This window comes from Lepisosteus oculatus, chromosome 6 (assembly GCF_040954835.1).
Source record: "Lepisosteus oculatus isolate fLepOcu1 chromosome 6, fLepOcu1.hap2, whole genome shotgun sequence".
NCBI lineage: Eukaryota > Metazoa > Chordata > Actinopteri > Semionotiformes > Lepisosteidae > Lepisosteus > Lepisosteus oculatus.
The window spans coordinates 38,575,810-38,603,321 of record NC_090701.1 but is presented as its reverse complement, the minus strand read 5'-3'; the positions used below and the strand labels follow the sequence as shown (position 1 = coordinate 38,603,321).

General features: G+C 37.5%; 1 protein-coding gene across 5 annotated transcripts in view; it reads right to left on the bottom strand.

The window, feature by feature from the left end:
• pard3aa (par-3 family cell polarity regulator alpha, a) overlaps window positions 1-27,512 on the bottom strand; it is a 428,925-nt gene that overhangs the window by 247,285 nt on the left and 154,128 nt on the right. For all 5 annotated transcript variants that reach the window (XM_015338942.2, XM_006642876.3, XM_015338940.2 and 2 more), the window contains exons 3-4: window positions 23,910-24,090; window positions 1,136-1,317 (exon numbers count right to left, since the gene is read on the bottom strand). In XM_015338942.2, coding sequence (XP_015194428.2) covers window positions 1,136-1,317; window positions 23,910-24,090 — 363 coding nt within the window. The remainder of the gene's footprint in view (window positions 1-1,135; window positions 1,318-23,909; window positions 24,091-27,512) is intronic.

Below are 27,512 nucleotides of genomic sequence, written 5' to 3'. Positions count from 1 at the left end.
CAATCCCTGGGAGGATGAACCAAAGAGCTTTCTGATTCATTTCAGGGCCCCAAGGGCTAGCCTCACAAGTGAGTTACAACAAAAGAAATATTAGCACTACAATAAAGGTCTTTTACAAAGCACTAAGATTATCAAAAGAGCAACGTCAAGGTCAAACTGACTACAAATGGCTACTGCTTGAATGCTCCAGGTGTATGATTTTTACTTGCTGAGTGCAGTGGAAAGAGATGTTACCATGATGATTTCTGAACAAATACATCTGTTACATGATTTAAATAATAAAGATTAGCCAAACTCCACAACTCCTTGTTGCAGCTGGTTGGACCAATACATTAAGAGGTTAATGTTTAATTGTCATTAAATTTTGCTTTGACTGGTAGCACTGTTGAGCAATAAATGAAGACAGCTGAAAAAAAAATACAATACCCAGAGAGTAGAATATTACAATACCAGCTCGTCACTTGGTACAAATCACGCCAGAGAAAGACATATGAATCACAGTAAAATTCTTAAGTGATGAATATGAAATTCTTGCTCTACAGGATGTGGTTTCATATAGTCTGTAGACTTTATGTAACAGCCTCATCACTGAAAGGCAAATTGTTTGGTTTCTTTTGTATATCACTGTAAAACCTCTTTCACTGAGGTCCCCAGAATTTTATCATTACTACAGGACAGCATAATGGTTGCCAGGACAGGGCTCTCGATTAAGGCTTCTGCTATGTGTACTAATATACGACAAAAAACACATAACCAAGTGTGTGAATGCTGGCATTGAAAAGATAGCTCTGGTCCGTTAAATATACTGGGAAACCTGGAAGAGTATCAGGGAGAAACTCAATGGAAGTGGCACAGTGTTCATTCAGATGGATAATAACCACACAACTGAGGGAAAAACTGGTTCATGAGTACACCTGATCTCATATAATACAGCCACACATTACAACCGTATCCTGTTGCCTAAAGATCTTCAGCTTCTGGTGTGAACCCCTACTTATTTGAAAAAAAAAACACTGACGGAATAGGCCATAGCCTAATGTGGGTTGACAGTTGCTCAAAGTCTCTCAATAAGAAAGGCTGCCCCACTGTGTCCGTGCTGTAATTTGTAAAAAAGAGAAAATTCAACAGAACCTACCTTTCTTTCAAGACTGTTGGTTCCCCCAGCTGAGTTTGGTTTGAGAAAGCCTGCCGTTGTGGACCAGCGAGTGGGATTCTTACGAGAAGGCTCTTCTGCCGTAGAACTCGGCTCGCTGCTGAAAGATGTAGTCAAGCCAATCAGTGCTGGGTCACTGCTGCGACGCACATGGAGGGGCATATCTGTAGATCAAAGCATACAAGAAGAACGTTTTTCATCAAATAATCTTTAAACTCTATATTTTAGATTTTTAACCACAATTAGTTGCAGAGGATCTTTTCCCCAAGTTAGAAACCCTAGACTTTTGCATATACAGTACAAGCTGAACTTCTGTACAATTGGCTCTAGCAAAATAATGTAATGTTACAAGCAGATAACATGACGCAAATGCTAAAGAGGCCGATCAAGATGTCCAGATGTGTCGAAAGATGGTTGATATAATGTGGCAGTTAATAAAGTAGTTTATTTCAGAAAGAATTCCTAATCTGTTACCATCTACATTATTACATGTTTGTTTCATACATCTGAAATAAAATCCTTCCAAAGCCTTTAAGACATGTGTATAAAGATTGATATTGTCTAAAGCAAATCTCAGCTAAGTGGAACTAGACACTTGATAGCTCAAATATCCTTCAGTGCACAAATTCCCTGCCCACACCATTTTACAGGATGCCTGGGACTTTCAACCGCATAAGTAGCACCTGCTTCCTGACCACAGCAGAAATCTGATTGCAAAGCATTTGGGGGTCCTTGGCTGTAAAAAAAACGTGGCACTAAAAAAGTGTAAGCTCATCTTATTCCGTTAAGCATGAATTGACATGAAATACAGATCATAAATCTGACTTTCAGTTCTTTACATTGTTGTCATTCCACACAAATTATTTACGGTGCCATTTCCTAGTGGAGTCTATTTTCCTATCTGAGGATAGCTGCATTCTCCTCTTGACTGAAAAAGAATGGATCTGCTCTCAGCTTCGCACCTTTTGGTGTGCTGACAGCTGCGAATTGGCATTTACGGGCTACTGGGGGGCTCCAAGGCGACATGGTAACTTTGTGCTGGAGTTGCAGTAAATGAAGACATGAGCACCTGCTTTTGGGTGTTTAGCTCAAATGTATTGTGTTTAAACTCACAAAAGCTCTCCTACAAGCGTTTGGTCTCATTGTCAAAGGTCATTTTTGCCTGATGTACTGGGGCAAGCTGTCTGGGTTCATGCATCACAGTTGTTGCCTGTCATTTCAGCTCCCCTATCAAACATTTACACTCTAGTACACAGGCAGTCATTCGAAACAAATATAATAAAGGAGATAAAATCACTGTACAATCTGAGCATATACAACTATTCCACCCTCTCCTCCATCCACTGTTAAGTTCACACTCTTTTTGAGTTGTGGATTATCAATCAGTTGCAAATGAAGTAAAAGAAAATCTTAAAAGGCTTAAGAAAACACTTCCTCAACACCAAAAAATCATGCTTACTTTTAAGTGTCACAAGCTCCACCAGTACCAAGATTCTACATACACAAGAAGGTACTGTATTATTCTCAGTCTATAATTCTGTTCCCACATATTGCAAATACTAACATTTCACTACTGCATTTAGGTCATACAGTATTTTTGCAAAGGGGGAACCTTTAAGAAAGACAACAAAAGAAAGTGATAGCTTACACTTAAAGAACAGCAGGAATCAAACTCCTGCTCCTGTCAGCAGACTCTTGACACTTCAGCTTTGCACAGGTCTTGAGAAATCATACTCAATCTGTTCTTTTATCAGTTTCTCATGGAGAAAAATTAGCATGAGCCTCAAGGATATATCCCAGCTCATTCAAGTGTCAAGCCTCTATAGCAGATGATGTAGAATAGCAATGTGCTGCCAGTAAACACCTCTTTGCTCAATTCAGAAAAATAAACATTCAATATACATTCACAATATTACTTTATTACACATTAGTGATTGAAATTGCATTTTATAAATACATTATTGCAGCCTTTTTATCCATTTCACTGAATCCTTCTTTTAACATGCAGAAGCAGATCAGAAACTTGAAATACTATTTTGAGGACAGGCTTAACCCCCTCAGTATTCTCTATGAGCCACACAGGTGAGTGGTGTACAGTAGGTGCTACTAAGGGAAGAACACAGAATGGAAGGGACATATTGTATCTCTGAAAGCTTGCAAATGTTAAAGTAAAAAATCTGGAAAAATAAAAAATCAAACGACATCAGTATCTGACCTAAATTTAGTTGTGACACACGATCTGTTCTTAATTTTTTGCTCGTCAGTTTTTTAGCCTTTTCACAGAGAAATGGAATATATTTAGATAACGTCATATCCTACTGTCAAGAAAGTTAATAACAGACATATCTGAAAACAAACATGCAATTCACTTAAGAATACTATGTAATATTAATGTAATGACATTTCCTTAAGCTAGTACTGGGCTTAATGCTAATAGTATGTTGTTCTCAGAAATGCTGTGAAAAAGATGCTCTTTTGCCTGCTTGTGAATTAGGTTGTATGGATTTTTCAAAATGGGCCAAGAACAGCCTTTGGAATCCATTCAAATCAAGAATGTGAGAATAAAGAGACTATGGGAAATGTCAAATTGTTGAACAGATGCACTAACTCACTTCTGGGAAGAGACTGTATGAATGAAAACTAGTTTAATTTTTTCATTCTTTTTTTAAATCCATCTTTGGGGGGAAAAAAGTATATGCATAAATAGAAAAAAATAGACAAATAATGGTGAAAACACTGTTTATGGCAACCAGGCTTCAATAAGACTTAAAGGAATGTCCAACACTGACAGGCTTTGAAAGATATTTTAGTCTTGAACAGAGAAGACTACAAGGGGACTTGATACAGGTACTACCAAGGTCAAAGCAGGATTTCTTCAAAATGAATGGCAAACCATGAATCAGGAGGCACATAAGAAAAACTACACTAAATTAATTTACTCAAAGAACCGTGGGAGTATGGAATGAGCTACTGTACTTAGCCAGGTGTATGAAGCCGATTCTGTGACTTCCTTAAAAATTAAATATAGGATTCTTGTACCAATAAGCTACTAACTACCAAATGTTCTTATGAAAAATGTTTTACAAAATAACATTTAAAATAAATAATAGTAATGAGCATTTTTAGATATGCACTGCTGTTATCATTAATTGATTGAGGTTATGATTTTGAAGTGATAGTTGAATAAGACTTCAACTTTATTTCCAATTTTATTACTTATTCAAACTCAAAAGATTGGGTCATTGTGTTTCATCATTAGCAGAATGATGACAAAGGAAGTAAAAAAATCACTAGAACCCAGCATGTCACTTACTGTGCCACTGTAGCATTTGTTAAGATGAAAGCTTTGAGCTTCCAGTCTGCAGTGTAAGTGGTAAGGGAGTTTGTAACTTATCAAATTAACCTAGAAACACAAATTGTATGATCGTTAGTTATTTAACTGGGGCAACCACTAAAAACAAATTGCAATCTCTTTTTTTGTAGAGGAGAAAAACCCAGACAAACGGTCTATCGATCTCAGGTAGAGTGCTACCCAACGCTACAGAGATACCCTAAAAGGATTAAATTGTAATCTTCCCTGCAGTAAGGATTATAATGAGAACAGGGTTACCCAACTTTTTCAAACAAAATCTACCATAAAGGTCACACTGTTCAGATTACTTTACCTTCAGAAAATGTTTAGCTGTTAATTCCTTATCATAACTTCCCTGTTTTGCCAGAAGGAAATGATGCTAGACTATAAAAAAGAGATATGAAAACTGAACTGTAGCTTCAGGACAATTAAATCTTCAAACACCTACACAATGCGCAAGGCCTTCGACATACTGTTACATTCACTGGCTCATACAGTCATAGTGTTTGCATTTACAGTTAAAAAGGGCTTGGTAATTATATTATATGTTGCTAAAACTGAGTATTTTAATGTATAAATTCAGATTAAATGAGTCATAAATCAATTCAATAAATTTGTAAGGTGTGGAATGGTTAAACAGACAATAAAAGCACTTCATCTTCTTAAAGACATCTACACAGAAAAACAACATTAAACCAACCTGACCAATGGAAGAAAAACACAAGATAAATCATACATTTGAATCCTGTTTGAGCAACAGCTGAGAAAGTCAAAAGAAAAATAACAAGCAGGCAGAGAAAAGTGACACAGTAAACTAGATAGCATCTTAGTGTCTCAATCTTATTTTCTTTGAAGTCCTTGCCCCATCTTTGAGCTGTTTAAGGTCCAGTTCCACACTCGTGAAAAACAACCTCTTAATTCAATGTTGTTTCTTATTTTGTTTGAACTGAACTCATTCTGGCACACATGGCTGCCCTGAAATATAATCAGTTTGGATAAAACAGATACACTATTTATCTATCTACACTATATATCAGAAGCTACTTAATTGTGGCATTCATGAAATGCTGAAGCTTGAAGAACCCCTGATTATCAGCACCGAATCAAAGTGAGTTATATTACAGTAATGACAATTTTTTATTTTCTTTTTAGTATGAGATATCATTTTTCTGATGTTTCTGTTTCGATTTAACTTGCAATGGTTTACACCAACATACCTTCATAAGGATTTTTTTCTTTTTAGATGCACTCTTAGGAAAAAGCAAAACAAAACCATTTAAAAAAGGACCTTAAGAAATTATGGGCGACTGAAAACACACGAGACTCAGGATTCTGCACCCCCCTCATAGTTAATACCATATAAATGGTTAATACTATAATTAAACCAAGCAGAAATATAGAGAAAATAAAAGACAATATTGAATATTTATAATCAGTCATGTTTAACTAGAGAATTACAGGCAGACAGTTTGTTGGTGACTGACTGCATTTGATGTTTACTTAGTTTATGAAGTGAGCACGACATGCACAGAACTCTTGATGCATGATTAATATGAAAAGATGAATGCATAATTATGGTTGGAGTGAAAATTTAAAGTCAAACAGATGAACTGAGAATTTTGAAAGTTGCATTAAAAACCAGACATTTTTTAAAAACAAAAAAATATATATACAAAAAGAACCAGCAGTCTCTACTGGAGAAAAGTTTAAATGAAAAGAATCTGGTAATCCACGAGAGAGGAAATGCGACTCCTTTTTCTCAAAGCTGAACTATTTTTAGATGTCTCTAATTTGAAATCGTACACATGGCTTCAGAAAATCATAAAAAGTCTCTGACCCTAAAAAGTCCAGAGGGGGCCGTGAGGGGGAGAATGGAAAACTACTTAAACAAGTTTATTGAGTTTCTCCCAAAAAGTTTTGCTTGCATGTCTATTGAGGCTGTGTGCACAGTGTCAGGCAGAAGATGAAGTAACTGCCCAAGAGGCCTGCAGGAATGACCGGCAACGCAGGGGAGTCTAGTCTTTATGGTACAACAATTGTGAAAAAGCTCTTTCTGGAACTGGGAATTCAAACCAAAATTCACTCAAAAAGACCATAACGAAATCACACAAAGAAGAGGAGGTTATTCACACTATCTAGACCAGTGGTTCTCAAACTTTTTGGACCAAGTACCACCCCTAATCCAACCCAAGCATCCAAGTACCACCTACAAGTCACCATCTCATAGGAACCCCAGAAATTATCAATGACCAATATACGTGCATGTGCACACACACTCACACATACATATAATAAATATTATAATAATAAACTTTGTTTGATATATTAAAATGTGGCTTCTCAAAGTGTTTTACAGAAAAAAAACAACAACAAATAAAAATAAAAAAGCACCATTTCAGTGAGAGGGGTGAGCCTGTTTAGTCGAGCAAAGCAGATGTGAATTTTTCGAGCCGTGATACAATTCACAACAGTCTTAACATATTTTAAGTCGTCAGACATTTTCTTGACGGCAAAGGTCTCGGTGGATGTTGCAATGAAACCATTAATTTCTGGAGCAACCTCTCTAATTCGTGCAACTACACCACTGTGTCAGCTTGTCATTGCTCTAGCACCGTCTGTACAAACTCCGACACATTTTATCCAGTCGATGCCATTCTCTTCAATAAATTCATTCAGAAGCTGAAATACGTGCTCTCCTGTCGTTCCTGTTGGTAGCGGCTTACAGAACAGAAAGTCCTCACGGGACGTACCCTCAAACTCGTATCTAACGTAAACGAGCAAATTGGCCAAATTGACTACAGACTCATCTAATTGCAGTGAAAAACATCTGCTCATCTTAATGCGCGCTGTCAGCGTACTTTTGATATAATCCTTCATTTCAATAATTCTATGAATGACTGTGTCTTTTGGGGGGGGCAGCAGGTCGAGCTGTTCAGCAGCTTTTTCTCCACACATAATAGTGTGGGGCTTACCTGCTTTAGCAATCCCCAAGCGTGCATTTTTCCACATTTCTGTTTTTATTTCAGTGTTTATTTTAAGTATTTATTTCATGCGCATGGGAGAGAAACACAGACACGCTCGGTGTATTTTTCTAAAATTAACTTAGAACAGTTCTTAAATATTTTTCTGTTATTTTTCACGCTTTCTTGTGCTCACAAGATTACCTGCGTTCGTAGCACGCATTTCTATGCATTCCTGTGTTTACAACGTTGGTATTGTTCCAAAATCACGCACATTCTCCTTTCTCCCTATTTGCTGGAGATACAGTAGCTTGTTTAAATACAATTGGTCACTTGCGTCCGTAGCACGCATTCCTATAGAGTGGTATAGAATTACAGAGTATCTCTTGTGTCCACTGAAGTATTAGCACTCACTGTATCCGTAGTACATAGGCTGCGTATTTGACACGTATTAAAATACAAAATATGAAAACCCATCCCGATTTTTCAGCGCACACGACACAGTTCCAGGGTCATTTGGCGTACCACCTGGCGGCACGCCACGTACCACTGCCAGTACGTGTACCAAAGTTTGAGAACCTCTGATCTAGACTGTTGGGTAGTTCCCAGGTAATTGAAACCTCATTCAGCCATTTCTTTACAGAAACCAGGATATCAGCTTCAACAACATGACTGGATAACTGCTTGCAGATCCTGACAAGCCTTAACCCTTTAGATAAAGTAGTGTCACCTGTTCTTGGTTTAGTTTCACTACCACATAGTTCCAAAACTATTCATTCTGCAGAAATCCACTGTATTAATTTTGAATACTTGTATCAGGTCCCCTCACAGTCTTTTCTGCTCAAGGCTAAAAAAGGCTTTTTTCTTCAGTTTTTTTTAATACAGGATTGAAATTCATACAATATATATTCTGACTGGCTAATCCACTGGCACATTTACAAATAGCTGTTACTCATTGCTTCTGTACAAATAAAAGCACCACAAAAGAAAACAAGACAGGAAACCAGCTCCTTGTGCAGAATCAAAATTAGAATATCTAATAGGGATTTCTAATCTATGTATAGCAATGCCTAAAGTAGATCTTTAATATGAGCCTATTAAGACAACTGCAGAGAATTTCACAAGAATGACTTTTGAAGGATAGAGACAGCTTAACTACCTAATTAACAAAAGTTCTATACTGTTACCCCTTTCAAATTAAATTTGATTGTTCTGCCAACAAGTATGTGCTAAATTGTTCATTGGTATATAAATATCCCACCACGTAGGTAAGGGGTTGATGTCCAGATAGAACCAGGTGTAAAAGAAAGGCTATAAGGTGAAGCCAATAGTGTTTGTCTCTCTCACCTCTAATAAACCTCTTTGAATCTAACTACTGGCCTGCCGTTCAGGGCTTCAAACACAGGTCTTAATCCCCTGGAGGTGTGAGCAGTTTTCAACAGTCTGAAACATCTTTTGTCTGGTGCTCGTGGCTCTCAGACTTCCAATTGGCAACAAATCCGCAGCGCGCTACAGGCTGAGCAACTGACATCCACTTCACCAGGGAGACCTGCCTGCTTGGCTGAAACCTGTCAGGTAAAGGATACCCAAATGGGCCAGAGCTCCACAAAACCCATTCTCCACTAAACCCACAGGAGCACACGCTGAAGGGAAACAGCAGAGCAAAAACAAGGCTGAAAGAAAAGGGCACCTGACAGTTTCTTCTTAAAAGCTTTTCTTTAAAGAAATAAAAACAAGCTTTAGAACTGTAAAAAAAAAAAAAATCAGATTTACCTGAGGAACTGCTCTGCGTATTCTGAAACATACAGTATGATATCCAACAAGGGAAAAACAGGTGAAAGAATAGTAATCAAACCCTAATACATCCAACCAATACAGAAAACTCAGCAACACTTTTTTCCCAAACACAACACACAATAAGAGTTCAAAAGGAAACTGGAAACAAAGAGTTTTCATATGGGCAGGAGCTTAATTATGGAAACAAACAAAATAATCAAAAAATTCTTACACATGCACAGACTAGGCGTACAGAATATAAAGCATATAATTAAATATTTTAAAAACACTTAGCAAATTAAGAACACCAGAAGTCATTCTCATATCCAATAACAATCTTAATAACGAGCTTTCACCTTCCATTCATCCTCTAATAGCTTCATCCAATTCAGGGTCACAGGGCAACCAGAACAAGTGACCGGCACAAGCCGGGTTACACCCAAGCCTGAGAAGCCAAATAACCTACAGTACCAGTAAGTCTTTGGACTGCGGGAGGAAACTGGAACACCTGGACGAAATCCACACAAACATGAGAGGAACACACAAACTACACACAGATAGCATCCCAGCTGGAGAATTCAACCCAGGGTCCCAGAGCTGTGAGGCAGCAATGCTAAAAGCTGCACCACTGTGTTGTTCATCTTGTAAAAAGAACAAAGCCGTGAAAAGATTTTGAGCTGAGTAAGCTGCAATGAGATAAGGTATAAAGGAAATGTACATTACTAATGTCAAAATAACGCCAGTTATGATCAACTCCAGACTGCCATAACAACTCTCCAATACAGTTAAGACTCCTGCTTGTACTTATTGTAGACTTTTGCCCTTATATGCATGAAGTGTATATATGCATAAAACTAAATTTTAATACCAAATTATTTTGTAACTGCTGTTAGAATGCATTTTAATACACAGATCTAACAAGAAGTAAGCTTGTTTCTTTCAGTATAAAACCCTATTTCCCTGTAGAGCTCGATCAGCGTAAAATATGCAGTTAGGGCCTCATGCATGAGGATGAAAGATTTCAAACCCAAAAGAGATCTGGACAATCGCCAATGTCTAATATCAAACACAAATTCCAAGTAAGCTTAAAACATTACTATGAGACATTTTCTGAAAACATCTCGGTCATGTAAAAACATATGGCGAGTTTGTTTAGTGTATCTGTCAATGATGATGAACTTGGAAACATTAGTCAATGAGGTTCAATACATGGGAAACAAATGATAATTTCACTGGAAATGAATGGAATAGAAAATTCATTGGCCAATGATTTCAATTCTTAAAATGTGAAACCAAGGATTGACAGCTGTTGATAAGTAATGGAACCCTGTTGCACCAATATCATTTGGTATGTAACAGTTGATTAACTGTCGTTTGTTAACATGATCTTAACTGACAAAGATATTCTTTCAATCCTGATTGAGGAATTGTTAATCTTGTCAAGTGATCCTTAAACCCAAGGAGGGTTCCAGTAAAGAGTCAGCAGTGAGGGTTATGATAGTTTACTTAGATCTCCAAGTACTAAAGCCAAAAGAGAAATCAAAGATAATGTATGTAAATGGAGAGAGGACTGGTAAATGTTCAGAAAAAGTAGTGATAAAGAAAAGGGCACAAAAATCTGTCTTAGACTAATTGCTCTTGCTGATTTACATACTTGATTTTAATTGACAGGGAACTTCTGAGCTTCCAACAAATGCAAAGGAAAAGGAAATGCAAAAAAGGCTGTCACTTTTCTACACTAAACACACATGACACAACAAAAAACAAAGTAGAGAAATGCAAAATAACACATGCAGGGAATAAATTTAATAAAATTAAGACCTAAGGAGGTAATATTAAAGCTATACAATACACTAGTTACAAATTACTTAGAATACAAGTGTGATTCTGTCTGACACAGTAGAAAAAGGATCTTACACCCTGAAAAGAAGTTCAAAAAAGAGCAACACACATAATACCAGGTCTGAAAGGAACATCATACACAGAAAGGTTAAAGGAATTGAAGGTCTTCAACCTTGAGTACAGAAGATTATGAAGGGCCTAATACAATGTTCAAACCCTTAAGGTACTGACAGTGTCAATCCAACGGATTACTTCATGCTCAGCAGCAGAACAAGAATGAGGGGCAGAACTATAAGGACTGAAAACAGGAGAAGCTTTTTACACAAAAGGTGAAAAGGACTCCTTCTTCTGTGAGGTTATTACAGGCCAACAAGCGCCAGAAAAAAATATTTATTTTAGTGCAATATATACAGAAAGAGAATGAGAAAAAAAATCAAAAGCCTACATGTTGCTGTTCAACTTCCCTCTCCTTTTCACATCAAACAGCACCCCCTTTTAGGACTCCATCTCCTCTAAATCAGGATATTTTTTTACACAAATTGGAAAAATCACAATTTCTTTAGACTGCACATAATATTTCAACCATACTACATTTTTAACCCACAATATTTAAAATAATCTGGATTGTCTACATGATGTACCATTCCAGAATTAGTTGGTCTTTCCCAGCTCTGTAAAACGTTTTCCTTCCGGCACAATAAAGACGCCAACGAGGATATGGTCCTGGTACTGTGGGGTCCTTCAAGCAGGAAGTACTGTAAGTGTTATAATTACCTGTTACTTTGTATGAGTGCAAAACATTTCAAATACCTCTGGAGCCTCTGTTTTTTTGTTTGGTTGTGTGCGTCATATGTTCATTTTTCCCAAGTGTTCTGGTTTTTATAACATGGCGGTGACCTTAGGCTGGAGCCTACTTTGTCACAGGTCATGAGTGTCTGTAACAAGCCGCCAACCCTTTTGTTGATCTCAGCCTTCTGGGATCGTTCATGAAGGGGTTTGGACAAGATCCTTGGATCAATAAGCCACTGGCAGCCAAAAGAGCACAATAGGGGCAATAATAACCTCCCACATGTAAGCTTTGTTATAATCGTGTTTAATATGCACAGATTGAATACTTTTTCATACAACTCCACACAGTTCAGTGGACCGCCACTGATTCCTTATTCAAGCATTTATGAATCCCAAAGACTCCTACTGCAACATAATACTAACTGAAAACCAGTACTGGTAGTAATAAAAGCAAAAGCAATTACATAAATACAAAGAATGTCTTAAGGAATGAAACCATTTTTTACAGGCGGATTTAGCTGAAAGAACACTAGATGCCGATTGTGTTTAGTGTTTCACAACAAGCTTTGTGAACTGTTTTATAAAATACAAATTCTTAAGCTTAAAATATCTGAAGAACACTTCCACTATTTTTATCCCTGCTTCCTAAAAACGGGCATTCTAAATACATCCAGTTGATTGAGAGAATTTAATTACCTCTTCAGGCTGTTCTCTGCTCGACAGCTTTTGGAGAAAGAAAAATTCCTTCTCAGCCCTTAAGATGATGAATTGAGAGAAGCGTCTCACCAGGAAAAAGAACAATTCCTTTTTAAGTCCTGTTGCCCCCATATTGTTAAAAGACCATTATATGTTGATAAAACTATATACAGTATATCCATAAACAGTATACCTATATATTATCATATAAGGCTAACCTACAAATATAAATAAATCTGTTTAACTCATCTCTAGGCCAAGACCTTCTACTTTTCTACATTTACCTCAAAATATATTCAACACTTACTGCACCTGCCTAGAATGAAAATCGTCCTGAGGAAGGCCTTTCTGTGCAACTGCCTGGTCTTGTCCTCATTAAAGCTATATTTAAGATGCTCTTGAGAAGAAAGGCAGTGTGTAGATATGTACTGTAAATTTCAATCATCTACCAAATACTTCTTGATGAAACAGGGATCAGTGGTGACAGCAAAAATAAGTATGTGTGTGGGTAGGATAAAGTAGGGTGCTTGGCTTTGACTTTCAGACTGGTGTCATTCAATCTCAGCTGATAAAAAAATATATCATGATGATCTACTGGATTCAATAAAACCACATTACTGTTTATTTTTGTCGTATTTATTAACGGCCGCATACAGATTCACGTGTTCCTGGCTGCAGTTAATGCACAGGAAATGTACCCAAATCAGTCTAACACTGATTGAGCAATATTTGCTAAACAGGAGACGCTTTGAATATTCATCTCTGCAAATTCTGTTTTAATGATTTATTTCAAACAAATCAGACATACGCTTCAGTGTCAACGTTTTTTGAAGCCGAAATTAAAAGCTGTTAATGACATTTTTAAAAAATGACAATGGAAGAATTTTGGTGAAAAGAGTGGGGATTTAAGATGTTAATTATGTAGAATTAAGCAGGAATTTTCTTTCAAAACTAAATTGCGAGATACTTGTTGTAGATTGCTGAGATTGTTTCTATTAACTGTCTTTCTGAAATGTCTACAGCTGTTGAAGAGCCTTTGCTTCCAACATGTATTTTACAAAATGAAACTGATAATGATGCTGGTGTTCATACCACAGGAAAAAAAGGCACGCGGGTACTATTGCCAAATAAAGATCTCCTAAAATGTAAAACGAACAAGCACAATTAATTCCCATACAACATAATATGCAACACGTCTTTTTTAGCAGAGGCAAGCATTCACCTTTTATCAACATGTTCCTCATTTACAAGCTACTTGAGAAATCTCAGCTGTACAAGGTGCCCCGATATTGCAGAAACGCTAGCAACCAATTTAGGGACATGATGCTCAGCTTGTGTCACAACGTATCACCGATGTCTATTGGCTCACTTCTCATCCCCCCACTTAACTGTTTATATGGACTCAGTCAGTCTGAGACATGCTCAAAATGGTGGCCAATTAGTCAGAAAGTCCCACATACTCCAATTACTCCATTACCACATTCTTCTCCACTCCATCCTCTTTCCAAATCCAAATCTCGCTCCCTGAATCCCTTTCACATCCTCTCACTTCTCCCCTGCTGGAGAACAAGTCACACACACTCCACGCTGTCCAATTTCCTGTGCCCACTCCTTTTCCTCCATTGTCCCCTGCTAAGAGGACAACTGCCAAAAAAGTACAGAACCACACCAGCTCTCTCTGCCTCCAGGCTCCTCTTCAAAACCCACCTGTTCAGACCCCGCTACTGCGCTTGCAGATCCAAAAACAAGCTCTGTGCTACAGTCCCTCCAGGATTCCACAACATTCTAATAAGAAATTACCAGGAAAGTGCTTTGGCAGTTTTTTTTAAATAACTCTGCAGCAATTTCTGAGGGAAACTTGTGTGCTTAAAGTTGAATAAAGTAACTAAGATAAAATGTATAATGACGGTCTATTAAAAAAAATATTTTTTACACATTAGTGTAACAAATTTATGCCATTCAAGAAGCAAAAAACAAATCAATCAGTGACAGAAAACACACTTAAGTATTAGGTATAAGAATTGTAAGGCATTAAATGAAAATACTGTACCAGTAACTTATATATTACAAAATGCTTATAATGGATTATGGACCCCATAACTAAAAGTATAACCTTCTTTCTAAATCTGACAATCATAATCCATTACATTACAATTTTCAGAAAATGACCATGATAAGGCCTTTAAACAATCCCCTCTCTTAGTACAGCAGTGTGTGAGAGTAAATAAAGTTACTGTACTTCCAGTGTAATAATACAAGGAAATACCCCAGAAGGTGACAGCATTCACACTTTGAAGGCATTTATTCCTACTGTGGAGAGGAAATAATTGTATAACCTACATAACGAATGTCTGATTGTGAAACAGCTCATGACTTTCCAAGATATTGGCTGCATGCTCAAATTTCTTAAACCTGACCTTCTACTTTCCAGATTTCATTTGTTTGAAAGCATGTAGGCATTGAAGGTTAAGGAAATGGAAGTTCCTCTGATTGTTTGGAGCCTGAATATTGGAAGGGTATTATGTTTCTGAAGTACATCTAGAACTGCATAGAAGCAGGAAACACAACCATAACATGGTTCATGACATCAAACATGTGTGGTTTTAGTTCAAGAAGCCGCTTCACAAAAAGAAACCATAGACTCAGAAGGACCTAGAACAAGCCTGCCTGGAAAAATGATTATTATTTCCCCTGAGCATTGCCAGAACCCCATAGCGCAATGCAGGAGACATCTCATCCATATAATCTTTGCCTGAAGATAATTTACATAATACTTCAAGGATGTGAATACAGTAAATGTGACCATCATGTTGTATGAACTTAAATCATGATTAATGATTTGTCTCTATTCAATGTTAGGATTTCAATACAATTTTGTTTTTCATTTTTGTGAAGCAAGATCCATCCTATCCATAAAACTTTGTCATATGATGTTTTACTGTATGTCCTCATTCCATCAGGGGTATGAAAATCCAGAGATCAGCTTTCTTTAGAAGAACACCGAGACGAAACAGTCTTTTCAGCACCACTCTTTTTCTCCCATCTGTTCAAATTCCCCCTTGCATTCTCTCATCTCCCGTGTAATCTGTCCCACCTCATTACAAAACCACTGTCTGGGCTCTGGAGTAACAGGTGTGACCCTCACATAAACCACATCACCGATGGAACAAGGGCACAATCAAGAGGACTCGGCTTGGAATTTAATATGCCCTTAATTAGCGGTGACAAGTCAGTCTCCTTCATCAGGCAAGTCAAATGTTGCACTGGGTCAGGGTTCTTCGGCTGTACCTGAAGAGTCAGAATACCGCTGTCTTCCCAGCAATGCCAAGAGGCACCACATGACAGAGGTGTGTTTAAATCGGTATTTCATTACATAGGGAGCCCAATTAGAAGTGATCCAGATAGATAGATAGGTTGTTGGTCTCTGCAGACATTTGCTCCTTTCCATCAAGATTAGCAGTATGCCACCTGCACAATTCCCAGAAGCCTGGCGGTTAGTGCACAGGAGCTCCAGCAGGAACAGTGTGAAATATTGCCAGAGGCTACAGAATTAATGTGCACCAGAAGAGACAGTGTTTGATCTATAGGTGCTATAGATCCTATAAACTTACATGCATGACTTTCACCGTTAAGTCCCTAAGCTCGCAATACAGCGCAAAAACTTTGAGGTTGTCTTCTCTTGTTGAAAGAGATAACAAAGCAGTTATCTAATGAGCACTTTTAGGTTACATATTTCATTGCCTCTGGTATCAACCTGTGTCAGTCATCATGCATTTGAATGTTTCAATTGACCCAAATGCAAATGGATCCTTTTAGGAGGCATTCCTTGAAAAACATGAAGCGTGTTCTCACACAGAGCTCATTTCTCTCTCCATCTGGTAAATCTCTCACTGTCTCAAGAGCAGCTCTCTCTGACACTTGTCTATGGTAGGATTCATTTACAACAAGTTAAGCTATATATGCTATTGATGAATACAGCACTTCTTCACACCTACATTTTAACATTGTTTCTACACATTCTTTTTTGCTCTCATACCTTACAGCATAAAAACAGTAGAACAATGTTTCTTAATGTTTCTAGAGTGAAACAAATCTAATTGACCAAAAGATGACTTTGTTAAAATTATAGTTTTATTATAAAATGTAGTTAGAATTTTAACAACTGGACCTGCAGTTATAAGTCCCTATTATATGTGATGCACACTACTAAGATGTGGAGGTTTAAAGTTCACATCATGGATTCTATGTGGGAGTAATTAAAAACATGCAAGGTGTATGAGAATTCTTGAAAGTGCAAATCCACTTTATAAAAAATAAAAGAGAAAATATGAATTCAAGTGTTAATTTATAAAATAACAAAAGATGCTAAGAAAGCCTAATTCCAATTTACCCCCAAAGTAAAAGAAGACATGGCAAGTACAACAGGTATCAAAGTAAAGAGTTAAGTCAGGAACTTTCATCCATGGTCCCAGTCAGTACTTCTCTTTCCATCTATAAAGAGGATAACTTAGAAGTGTTCTGAAGTTCTTAAAGGTCATACTCATAAAACTAGCTGCATTAACATGCTTTGCAGTCAGACTCTGGTTACACAATCTTGAATTTTGGTCTGAAAAAGATAACTTCCCCATTTAGAGCAATGTAATATTCCTCACGATTTCTCAGGTTTTATGTTGGACAAAAGAGAAAATTATGCCAACAGATGAAATGATTTGTAGGTCTGTTCATATTAAATTCCAACAATTTCTCCATATAATTAAAATATCAGTTATGTGTATTCTTACATGTATAAATTAATAACTACAGAATTCTGTAAATCGTCTGAAGAAAATATTTTGTTGTTGAAAGCTTCAAAAATAGAAAAAATAGCAGGGAGGACATCACTGGGTAGGCAAGGAGATTAAATTCTTTACTTCTGTCTTCTGGGGTCAAAGCACTAATTGAGCCTACAGTAATCATTTTGTGGCTATAACTAAATTGTAATGCATTTTAGGACAAAACTAGTTTAAAAGAAACAAAGCAGAGTAGGCTTTTTAGTTAACTTGACAAACATAATTACACATTTAGAGTGCATGTCACTTTCCAGTTCGTGGTCTATAAGGGTTTATCCGAATGCTCATTTTCCCTCCCAAGACCTTCAGAAATGATAAAATAAATGTTGCAATACTATAGTCCAAAAGAAGTAACAAGTTTGTTTTCCAGACATCTCAGGGATTAGAAGACAGAGGCTGAAATGACATATGCAAACAAACGCAGTTCACAAAATGGAACAGGCCACACTTCCCATGCCCTTGCTAACGAAACACGTGAACTGGTGCGTCCATTCACAGAGCCCATTCTCCACGGTCTGGATCACTCTTCTGCTGTACTCATACCAACAGACAAACGACATCTCGCTCGTTCATGACAACTACAGTATATCCAACCTGGAAATAATAAACAGTTGCTTCACAAGTTGTTTCCGTAGTGAGTAAGCTTAGGGGTTACAGGGAGCATGGGAGAGTATTAAATCAAGCCTTACATTTTGGATTCAACTCCTGTTTTAACTGTGGGTTGGGAAGGAGGGGGGGGGGAAACATTTCTGAACTTGATGTGAGCTGGGACTAACATCCCAGCTCAAAAATAAGTCATGCTCCCATTAGGCCCTAGAACAGAGGAGCAGAGTGTGTCACTTTTCCTCATTTACAAACATTTGAAGCACTTCAGGGTCCTTTTACCAGATGAATTTTATGCAAGATCACTAATTAAAATAATTAGCATCAATAAGTTCCAATTCAATTATGAGAAGTCTCGAGTTCTACAGAGCTATAATTAGAAATACATGAGCTCAATACCCACTGTACATCTTACTGGGCAACTGGCTTTTATCAGCACTGATTTCAAATAACACACCTAGAAATCCATATCGTAAGGAACAGACATATTCAATACAGATTTTGAGAGGGAAAACTTGTATCCTGAAAAGGTTGATGCTTGGTGGTCGGAAAAGGCTATAAAATACGTTGAAGAACACAGTTTAAAAGGACCAATGTTGTGTTAAAAAACACAGTTGTTGAAATAATTCATATCACTGCATAAAATTAAATTGAAAAAGTCCAACTGTATTTATCATGTTAGTCACACTATGTAAGTGCCTTCAGTTTGATTTAGAATCCGTATCGTAGCTCACATTTTTGAAAAAAGGCTCAGGGACAGGTCTAGCCGTGACAGGCACTGTAATTAAATCCGTTCAACTTTTTACTCCTTTGGCTTCTTTTATTTTGAAGGTTTTATTTTTCATTTGGGTATACGATCGAATTTAAAGCCTGGAAGACTGTCTCTTGACAAAACAAGATGTGGAACTTGTGAGACAGAGGCGAGAGAGAGGCTCAGCACAGACTCCATTGAATCTCTTACCTGCGTGCTGTCAAAAAACAGAAAGCTCTTTACTATCTAGAACAGGCAATCACATACTTTGTATGACTATCTCACTCCATGGGGAAAAATGCAATAAAATCAAGTCAGAAAGGTCAGAACAGCAATGACGCAAAACCCACTCTTGGAAGGCCAAAACTGGGACTAGCTTTAACAGGGAAGAACAAATAAAAAAAGCACAAGTTATTGTGTAAGGGTGCAGGCGCACAAATCACATGCCTGGAAATTAAATTGACAGCATATTACTTTCAACCTATTCGCTGTTTAATGAGAGAATTAATTTACAATGGTCTACAGCTGACAATACCGTAGTGTGAGGAACAAAATACTAGCATATGAGCATAATGTATCTACACCTTTGCCTTTGATGCAGCTATTTTACAGTTACTGTAGAAGGTGCTTGACACTGTTGCACTCTGGCAAGTTAAAATATACTTCTACAGACCCATTTACTCCAAGAGATAGAAAAAAATGACAAGAAACCAGGCTTGGCTTTTCTTAATGAATGGTGAGTATAACATGGGGGCAAGCAGAAGAGTATGACCACACACAACCTCTATATTTCTAAACATATGACCTCAGAAAAACTGAAATGAATTAAACTGAAAACGCTGAGTTAATGCAATAAATATTGCCAAATCCCCATGACTTCAAGCTCCCTTGATATTAAATTCGAAGGCAATTATGCATTACCTCATATGTAGTTACATTAGAAATATGGCGCTTGGGCTCCTCAGTGACTAGACCAGTACAGCGCAGGTTTGGCTCCATTAGCCAGGTGTCATGAATTCAAAGCTGGGTTGTGGCACGTTTGGTTTATTGAGGCTCCGAGGGCTCAGGAAGAACAAGTCAGCCCGGGTTCTCCGAGCTCCTTGGGAAACAACGACCCTGGGAAGCTCCAGGGCCCCTGTGGGTTCAGGGTCACAGTAGTGAGAGATGCGTCTGTCCTCCAGTCGGTACGGGATTGTCTGGATATTACCGCATAGCACGTACTGTATTATTTGTACACTAATGAGCAGGACGGAGGAGACCCTCTATTCTGCCACAATTTCTCCCTCCCAGAAGAAAGCAGAGATTGGCAATGTGGGCCACCAAGTAAAAAACGTGGTGTTTGACGATTCGATGAAACTGGTCATTCGAAATTACAAAAAAATACTTTATAATTTGTGTTATTAAAATGAGTCAGTTTTATCTCTGTAACACACTGGCTTGTAGAATCATTCAAGCCTTCCCCTGTAGCAACAATACGGGTATGGCTTCCTTTGAAAAGATAATTGAAATGACCCTGTGTTAGGAATATGAAAAGCAAGACTCAAGGATGAAGTGATTAGAAATAAAATGTCCGCACTTTACAGCTGCCTTGATTTTCACAGCAGGTTAACAATTAATGACCAGTGAATGTCCACCCAACATTTTAGTTACAATGTGGTGACAGGATACCTGGAACTCTGTTACCTCATTGATATTCCTGAACATGAGCAGCTGAACGCTCAGGGCTAATTCCTGGGGGCTGTTGCCTATTTCCCCCACTAAATAAGTAGCCTTCTATTCAATAAAATCTGGAGCTGAAGCTAAACTACAAGCAGAATCAAGTCTGCAAACTTATATGACACTGAGAATTCAGCAAGGCTGGGTTTGTTATCATTCTGTTTGCCAAATTGCCCATAAACAAGGGCAATTTTCACCTGTGCCTCTGAAGTCGGGTATCTCCACCAGGGATTTCTAATCCTGCCTGTTGTGCTCTGCTGGTTTCCAATCAGCAGCAATACTGACAGGAGCCAAACTGCAGCTTCCTCTGCCAGACTGCACAAGAGACAATCACAGCAGATAATGAGGAGCATCAGCTCTTCAAACCCAGTGAAAATACAACAAAAGGAGACCTGGGAAGATCAGGGAGGAATTTTAGGATAGGCATTCATCATGCCTTCAACTGAACACAAAGGTCAGGCATCTATTTTACAGACAACCCACATTGTATAGTGATACCAAGATTTATTAGAAAATTCTCAGGTTTTCTAAAAGCTAAATTTAACTCTGAAACAGTTGATCATATTTTGTCATTTTTCATACACAAAAATGTCCACCTAAATGTGTTTAACTCCTTGGCCAAACTGGGACTTCTTGATATTCTTTAAGAAAGTTAATGATATTGTATTCTTGGATTTGTATCCATTATTTATCTATTATCTATTATTATCTGTAATAGTGTTATCAACAATTGATAATAGTCAAAGAAAAATGCCTGTTTTGATCTATAGCTGATAATGCCATAGTATAAAGAACATAATACTAGAACACAGTATGTCACAATCAAGAGACCATTCAATACCTCAAGACTATTTCGTTGCTTGTAGTACGATTCAGGAATTTCATCAAGTTTTTTTATTAACATTTTCAATACAACTGACTACTTAAAATATTCACTGAAAAGTGAAAATGGACTATATACTCACAGAGCTTTTCCTGGCTAATAGGACATAGAATGACCTTTTTCCAATAAGAGTTCCTTACACCTTTTCATAGCAGCACCATCTAGGACATGTCTTGATGCAGATGGCTTTTGTAAGGCAGTAGATTTCAGACCACAGATGCGACTCATCTTCACTCCTCACAGTAAATAGTTTGCTCACAGTTGTTTGTACTTTTGCCTTCCTATCCACAGCTGGTTCAAGACCTTGTGCCTTAATCTCAGGTAAAGCACTCTTTATAAAATGGTCTCATCTTGCTTTACCCTTGTAATCTATAGGAACATTTGCATGCTGAACAAAACATCAAATCAACCACTTTCATAGCACATACAACTTGAATGGTTCCCTGTTGGCATCTTTTACATCTTTCCTTAGTATTTGTATTCATCACTGTTACTTACTGTAATCAACATCATCTCTTGCCTCAAGCACTGACCCACATGTCTCTCACTTTACTGCTCAGTTTCAAAAACTCCCATTAGCTAAGAAAAAAAGGGGAGCAGGAAAGACTACTTCTCTTTTTTTCTTAAATCTAATACTTTCATGGAATGTGTTCAAGATTTTACAGGCATCTCTTAAAATAGCTTAAATATATGACAATGACACTTGTCATTTTTTGAATACTACACTGCTGTGTGTGTCCAACAACCTACTGCACCTCCACTGTCTGTTTTAAGCTTATTGTTTTGCAATTACCAGTTAGTCCTACGCACTTAAGGCAATTAACCATTTCAAAGAGTGTGACTGTTTATAAAAATTCCTCGGGAAGAAGAAATGATTTAAGTGCCACAAATATATATCCATCATCCAAAGCAGCTTGCAGGTAAGATTTGCAGCAACCCACTATCTATTTTGGAAACACAGGGTCCAAGGCAGATTAAAACCTGGACATATAGATCCCATATCAGAGCACAGAAACAACTTAGAGGTTGCGTGTCTTTCGAAAGAGTGAGGAAACCGAAGTACCTAGTGATGAGCCACACGAACGCCACAAGAATATGCAAATTCCACACGGACAGTGCTCCAGGCCACAACTGGCTGGGTAGAAGGAACCAACATGGCTGCTCTTATGCAAGTGTATATATGTATCAAATATATTGTGGCTTTAGAAGTGGTACCCTTTTAAAGAATACATTTCCTGTGTATCATAAAGACACCACAGTTTCCATTAATGTAGTGTATAGTGAAATCCATCCAACAAAAGAAAAGGAAGTGATTATATGTTCATGTTACATCAGGACTTCTATCTGGAGATTATTAGTGCCCAGACTTAAGATCTGGAACAACAGCATGTAGGTCAAATCTACTATTCAGGAAACACATTCAGAAAAACGGGGAACGCTTTCTAAAATGCATGAAAGATATACAGTACAAAGGCAGACAATACCCATGACAGAGCTATTTTGTCACACCCTGAAACTGCAGTCCCAAACCTCATGAAAAACATTTCTGAAGGCAAAAAAAACACAAATATCAGTTGTTCACAAGAGAATTCAACATATGAAACATTACGTTTTTTAAGTATTGTATGTGTGTACAACCTATTTGCATAAGCAATGAAAGAATTATTGAAAATATCCAGTGAATCCACCATAAATCAGGGTGTCCTTCATAACTGCTAATATTTAGGGCAAATGGAAAGTTGGGAACCACTTTTAAGGCAGCTGCAAATCTTCCAATTAAGTATACTGTAGCTTAGAATTAAAAAAATGAAAGCTATACAATGTATAAAGGTGGCTGATTGTTCCACGTGATATTCCTGTAAAAACACATGACTACCCAGGGATTCCAGAAATACTTTTTTGATGAAAATTAATTATTAAACTTACTTTTTGTTCAATTCTTCATGTTGTCATTTAATTTAGTCCTGAAACTAAAGTCAGTGAGTCTGCTTCTGTGTTAAAATATTCATCTGTGGTCGGCAGTCACCCAAACACATCCTGCAAGTACAGCTCTCGTTTCCTTCCTCATGTATGATTAACTGGTTGGTTCCCATTTTAAAATCCTCCTGAGTATTAAATCTATTTGTACCATACTTCTATAAACCACATTCCTTGGCTGCTTTACTAGATGATTTCACTGAAGCGGTATATATAAGAACATGAAAAAGATGACTGGGGGGCTAACTTAATGTTTTGGGCCTCCCGCTCCCCGAAATAAAGTGAGGAAAAGTTATGGACATAAGAGGATGCCATGCGAAGAAGTTACAGATGTGATGGATTACTGCTGAAAACTACAACCCCTTTACAAATGAACAGGCTCTTAAGGAGAAGACAGAGCAACAGGACGTATCTATTACCAACTGGTAAAACCTTATTATAGCCAAGAAGTGCCTTTACGATGGAAAAATACTACACAGACACAAAATTATTTCATTAATGAACAACATATTAGTGCTGAAGTAATAATGTAAAAAGCCAGCTTGCTCCCAAGGAAGCTCTGCCTGTGAAGCTCTCACTTACTTGCTCTGAGCGCGGACGGGGTGACCTCGATTTCGCTCGTCACCTGGTAGGGCTGGAAGGCGGACACGTTGCTGGAGTTGAGCTCGCTGCCGAAGATCTCGGGGCTCTGAGTGCCCGTGGAGCTGGCACTGGTCCCGTCGCCTCCATGGTGCGGGTCCTGCTCATCGTACACGGCCACCAGCTGCGGAGGAAAGCAGAGGAAATCATATTCCAAATTCCGAGTCTCAAAGCTTACAGGCCACCTTGGCAGCCCGCAGACACGCAGAGTGAGCTGCCGAGAGTGTCACCAACAGGCAATTTACATCAAGGTACTCTGCCGACATGTTTTCCTGTGCTGATAGGAGAACACCAAGAAACACTAATCCCAGAAATAATTACCAAGTCCAAACATGGAGCCACTGCCAAACACCGTGATAGTCCCCCTGCCAAGACATGGTGCCATTTTCAACAAGGTTGCAAGTTGGCTTTGCAACTGAAAGCCAACTGACAATCCTGAAGCACATCTTTGTTTAAAATTTTTATTTTTAATTTGCATGTTTAGATTTATGTTTAGGGAAGTGGGGATATTTTGTGGCCAGCCAACATGAATTTTTTAGATGAAATATATTTTAATCAAAGGATACTGCTGAGTTTTGTGAATTATTCAGAGTTTATAGCAATGTGTTTTTAATCAGGATTATGCAGTTTCTAATTAATACCTCGCCAACAGTTCTGCAGTTGAGATATAAATTCCTGCTCCCAGATAAATATTAAAATGTGTTTGTTTCAGTAACCTGCAGTTACAACTACAAAATTGCTCGATATGAATTTGTATTTACACTTAATTTGCCAAGGTGGCAACCATCCATTCATGATCAGAAAGCCACCTATTCCCAGTAAGGTGGTAAAGAAACTATAGTGCCTGGTGAAGGCCCCCATGAACACACGGAGAACATTCAAACTTCTCATTGAATGCCAAAAATTTAAGAAAGAACTGCTCCACAAGTTGAAGAAGTTGTGAAAAGATGCATTCAAAGATATAATTTGCTGAAATTAGTTCATAGAATACATGCTTTGACAAATAATGCCAAGACATCATTTCTTTCCCCCATCATTATGAATAACATAAAACTAGTTTTAAATGTTGTGATAATCCTACGGCTATAGAAACCATTAAAGTCCTGATCCTCAGTGATTCTGCACTCATTATTAATCATTCCATCTTGAGGATGAACTGACAAAAGGGTGACTTGGGAAGAAACAGGTTTGTGAGACTATACTTTAAAAGTTTTTGCTGGCACATATACAGTACAAGCCAGACAAAACCAAACTAAGCCCATGAGGGGACTGTTGTACTCATAAGGACCACCTAATAAGCTGCAGGTTGTAATACAATTAGACATCACAGAAAAACTGGAAACATGATATCAGTCATTAGACAACCCCACAATCTTACCATCACTGACATTGGACCATCATGAGAAATGGCAACCCCTATACTATGTTTACCAAGTCACCTTTCCTAACGACTCATGTCTCCCTCATCTGGAAATGAATACATGGAGACAGCACAGGCTATGCTTAGCTTTCCCACATGTGTAAGAAAGCCGCATTTTAGTAGATAAAGGAAAATGGTTAACCACATTCTGCCACTTCCCACCTGTTTCCACAAATAATCTAATGCAATCCCTTAATTCCTTCACTTCATAATGCTTGTCCTGAGAAGTCAAGAGTTGATGAAAACGTTCTATATCAATCAGGAGTTAAAGCCAGGCAAGGATCCGCTGTTTCTCAGAATCATTAGTCAGCCAACGAACAGTGAGATTAATTTTACAGATGAACATAACATACAAGAAAGGTTATGAACAAGTGAAGGCCATTCAGCCCATCCGCTGGACATGTTAGTCTATTATTAGACTACCAGAAGCAAATATTTTCATCTGGCCATTTCCTTAAAGAAGCTAAGATATCAGCTTCAACAAGGCAGAGTCACTTGTTCCAAACCCACCCACAATCCTCTGCATACAGTATGTTCCTTCTGTTCTTGTTTTTAAGATTTTAAGATTTTTAATGCACTTTCATGTAGTTTCCACTTGTGTCATCTAGAGAACTGATAGTGAGACATGATCCAGAATACTGAGATGATTACAAAGACACTACCAAGATAGTGTGCATAAATGAAAATAAACCACATACATACAGTATGAGAACAATGCTCTGGCAACTATTTGAAAACCTTCATTGAAAACAGTGGCCTGTTCACAGTAAAAGTTGTAGTGTTTGCATGTTTGTGTTCAAGCCAATGGTGCATACACCTTGTACTGACCACCTATCTTTGGTGGACCTATTTGAATGAAGGTCAGCAATGAATTATAAATTTTTCTTCACACAGTTGTTTAGAAATGATTAAAAGGTGTTAAAGTCAAAACTTATTGAACATCCATTTCAAAGTAGAAAGGACAATGTATGCAATTGCACTTAATTCACAATTTAATGCAGAACAAGAATCATGAGAGGCAAAACAAACATGTCCATATGTGATGTTTAGAAAGAAGAGAGTATCATAAAATCTGCAATGGTTTGTCTGTGAATTAGTGTGACTTTAAATTGATTCACATTACAAAACATATTAATCTGGATTACATTAGGTACAAACCACGGAAGGAGTAGCTGTATGAATATGGAACAAGTAACAAAGCCAATACCTTGGCTTTCTTCAAGAAACAGCTAGATGAGATCATTGGATCAATAAGCTACAAACTACTCAACAGGCCAGATGGGCCAATGGTTTGTAACCGTTCTTAGAGTACATTATGATGTTTGCATATAGTATGTATTACCAAACATTTATTTGTGCATTTCATCTATGACTAAGTGTAAACATAAATGTCAGTATAAATATGATGGTGAGGTCTATTTTCAGTGCTGGATTTAATAGACTTCTTGCAAATGAAAGCATGTTTTTTTCTAAACACCAATGTTATTGAATGCTTTAATCATTTGTTTTAAAGTTAATCTTCCTTTTATACTCGGAAACAACCATTAGAGTTGTGTAGGTACTACTTTGCACTTTTAAAAAGCACTTGAAATCCACAGCAAGATGAAATAAGAGTCCTTTTTATATTAAAATCAGACACTGTGAAGAATAATTTACTTGTCATTTTCTTTATTGCAAACCTACAGGGTCTGGAATCTTAAAGCAGAATAGTATTGCTTTCATGTTAAGTGGATATATATTAAAGCTGATATTGTGAAAAGGTATTGGTAAGTACATATTCTGAGTCTTCCCTTTTGATCCAATTTTAGAGAGTGCATTCTTCTGATTATTTTAACTGCTCTAAAAATTCACAGTGAAATAAATCTACAAGGGAAAGAATGTTGTCGTATGTGAAGAATACTAATAAGTAAAATACACTAGGTTGGATGTGGAAGGACAATTCAGCATTCAATACCAATTTGCGACATGTTTATGTATGTTTTCAATTCCAGACAAAGATTTCTAAAGAGCTAATTCATATTGCTTGTATTGTAACCCACAGAAAACTATAAATCTGCACTCCAGTCCAATCAAGTTGCACAATGCCAAGAGTTCTTATTTCCAGAACAGACATGACTTTTTGGATT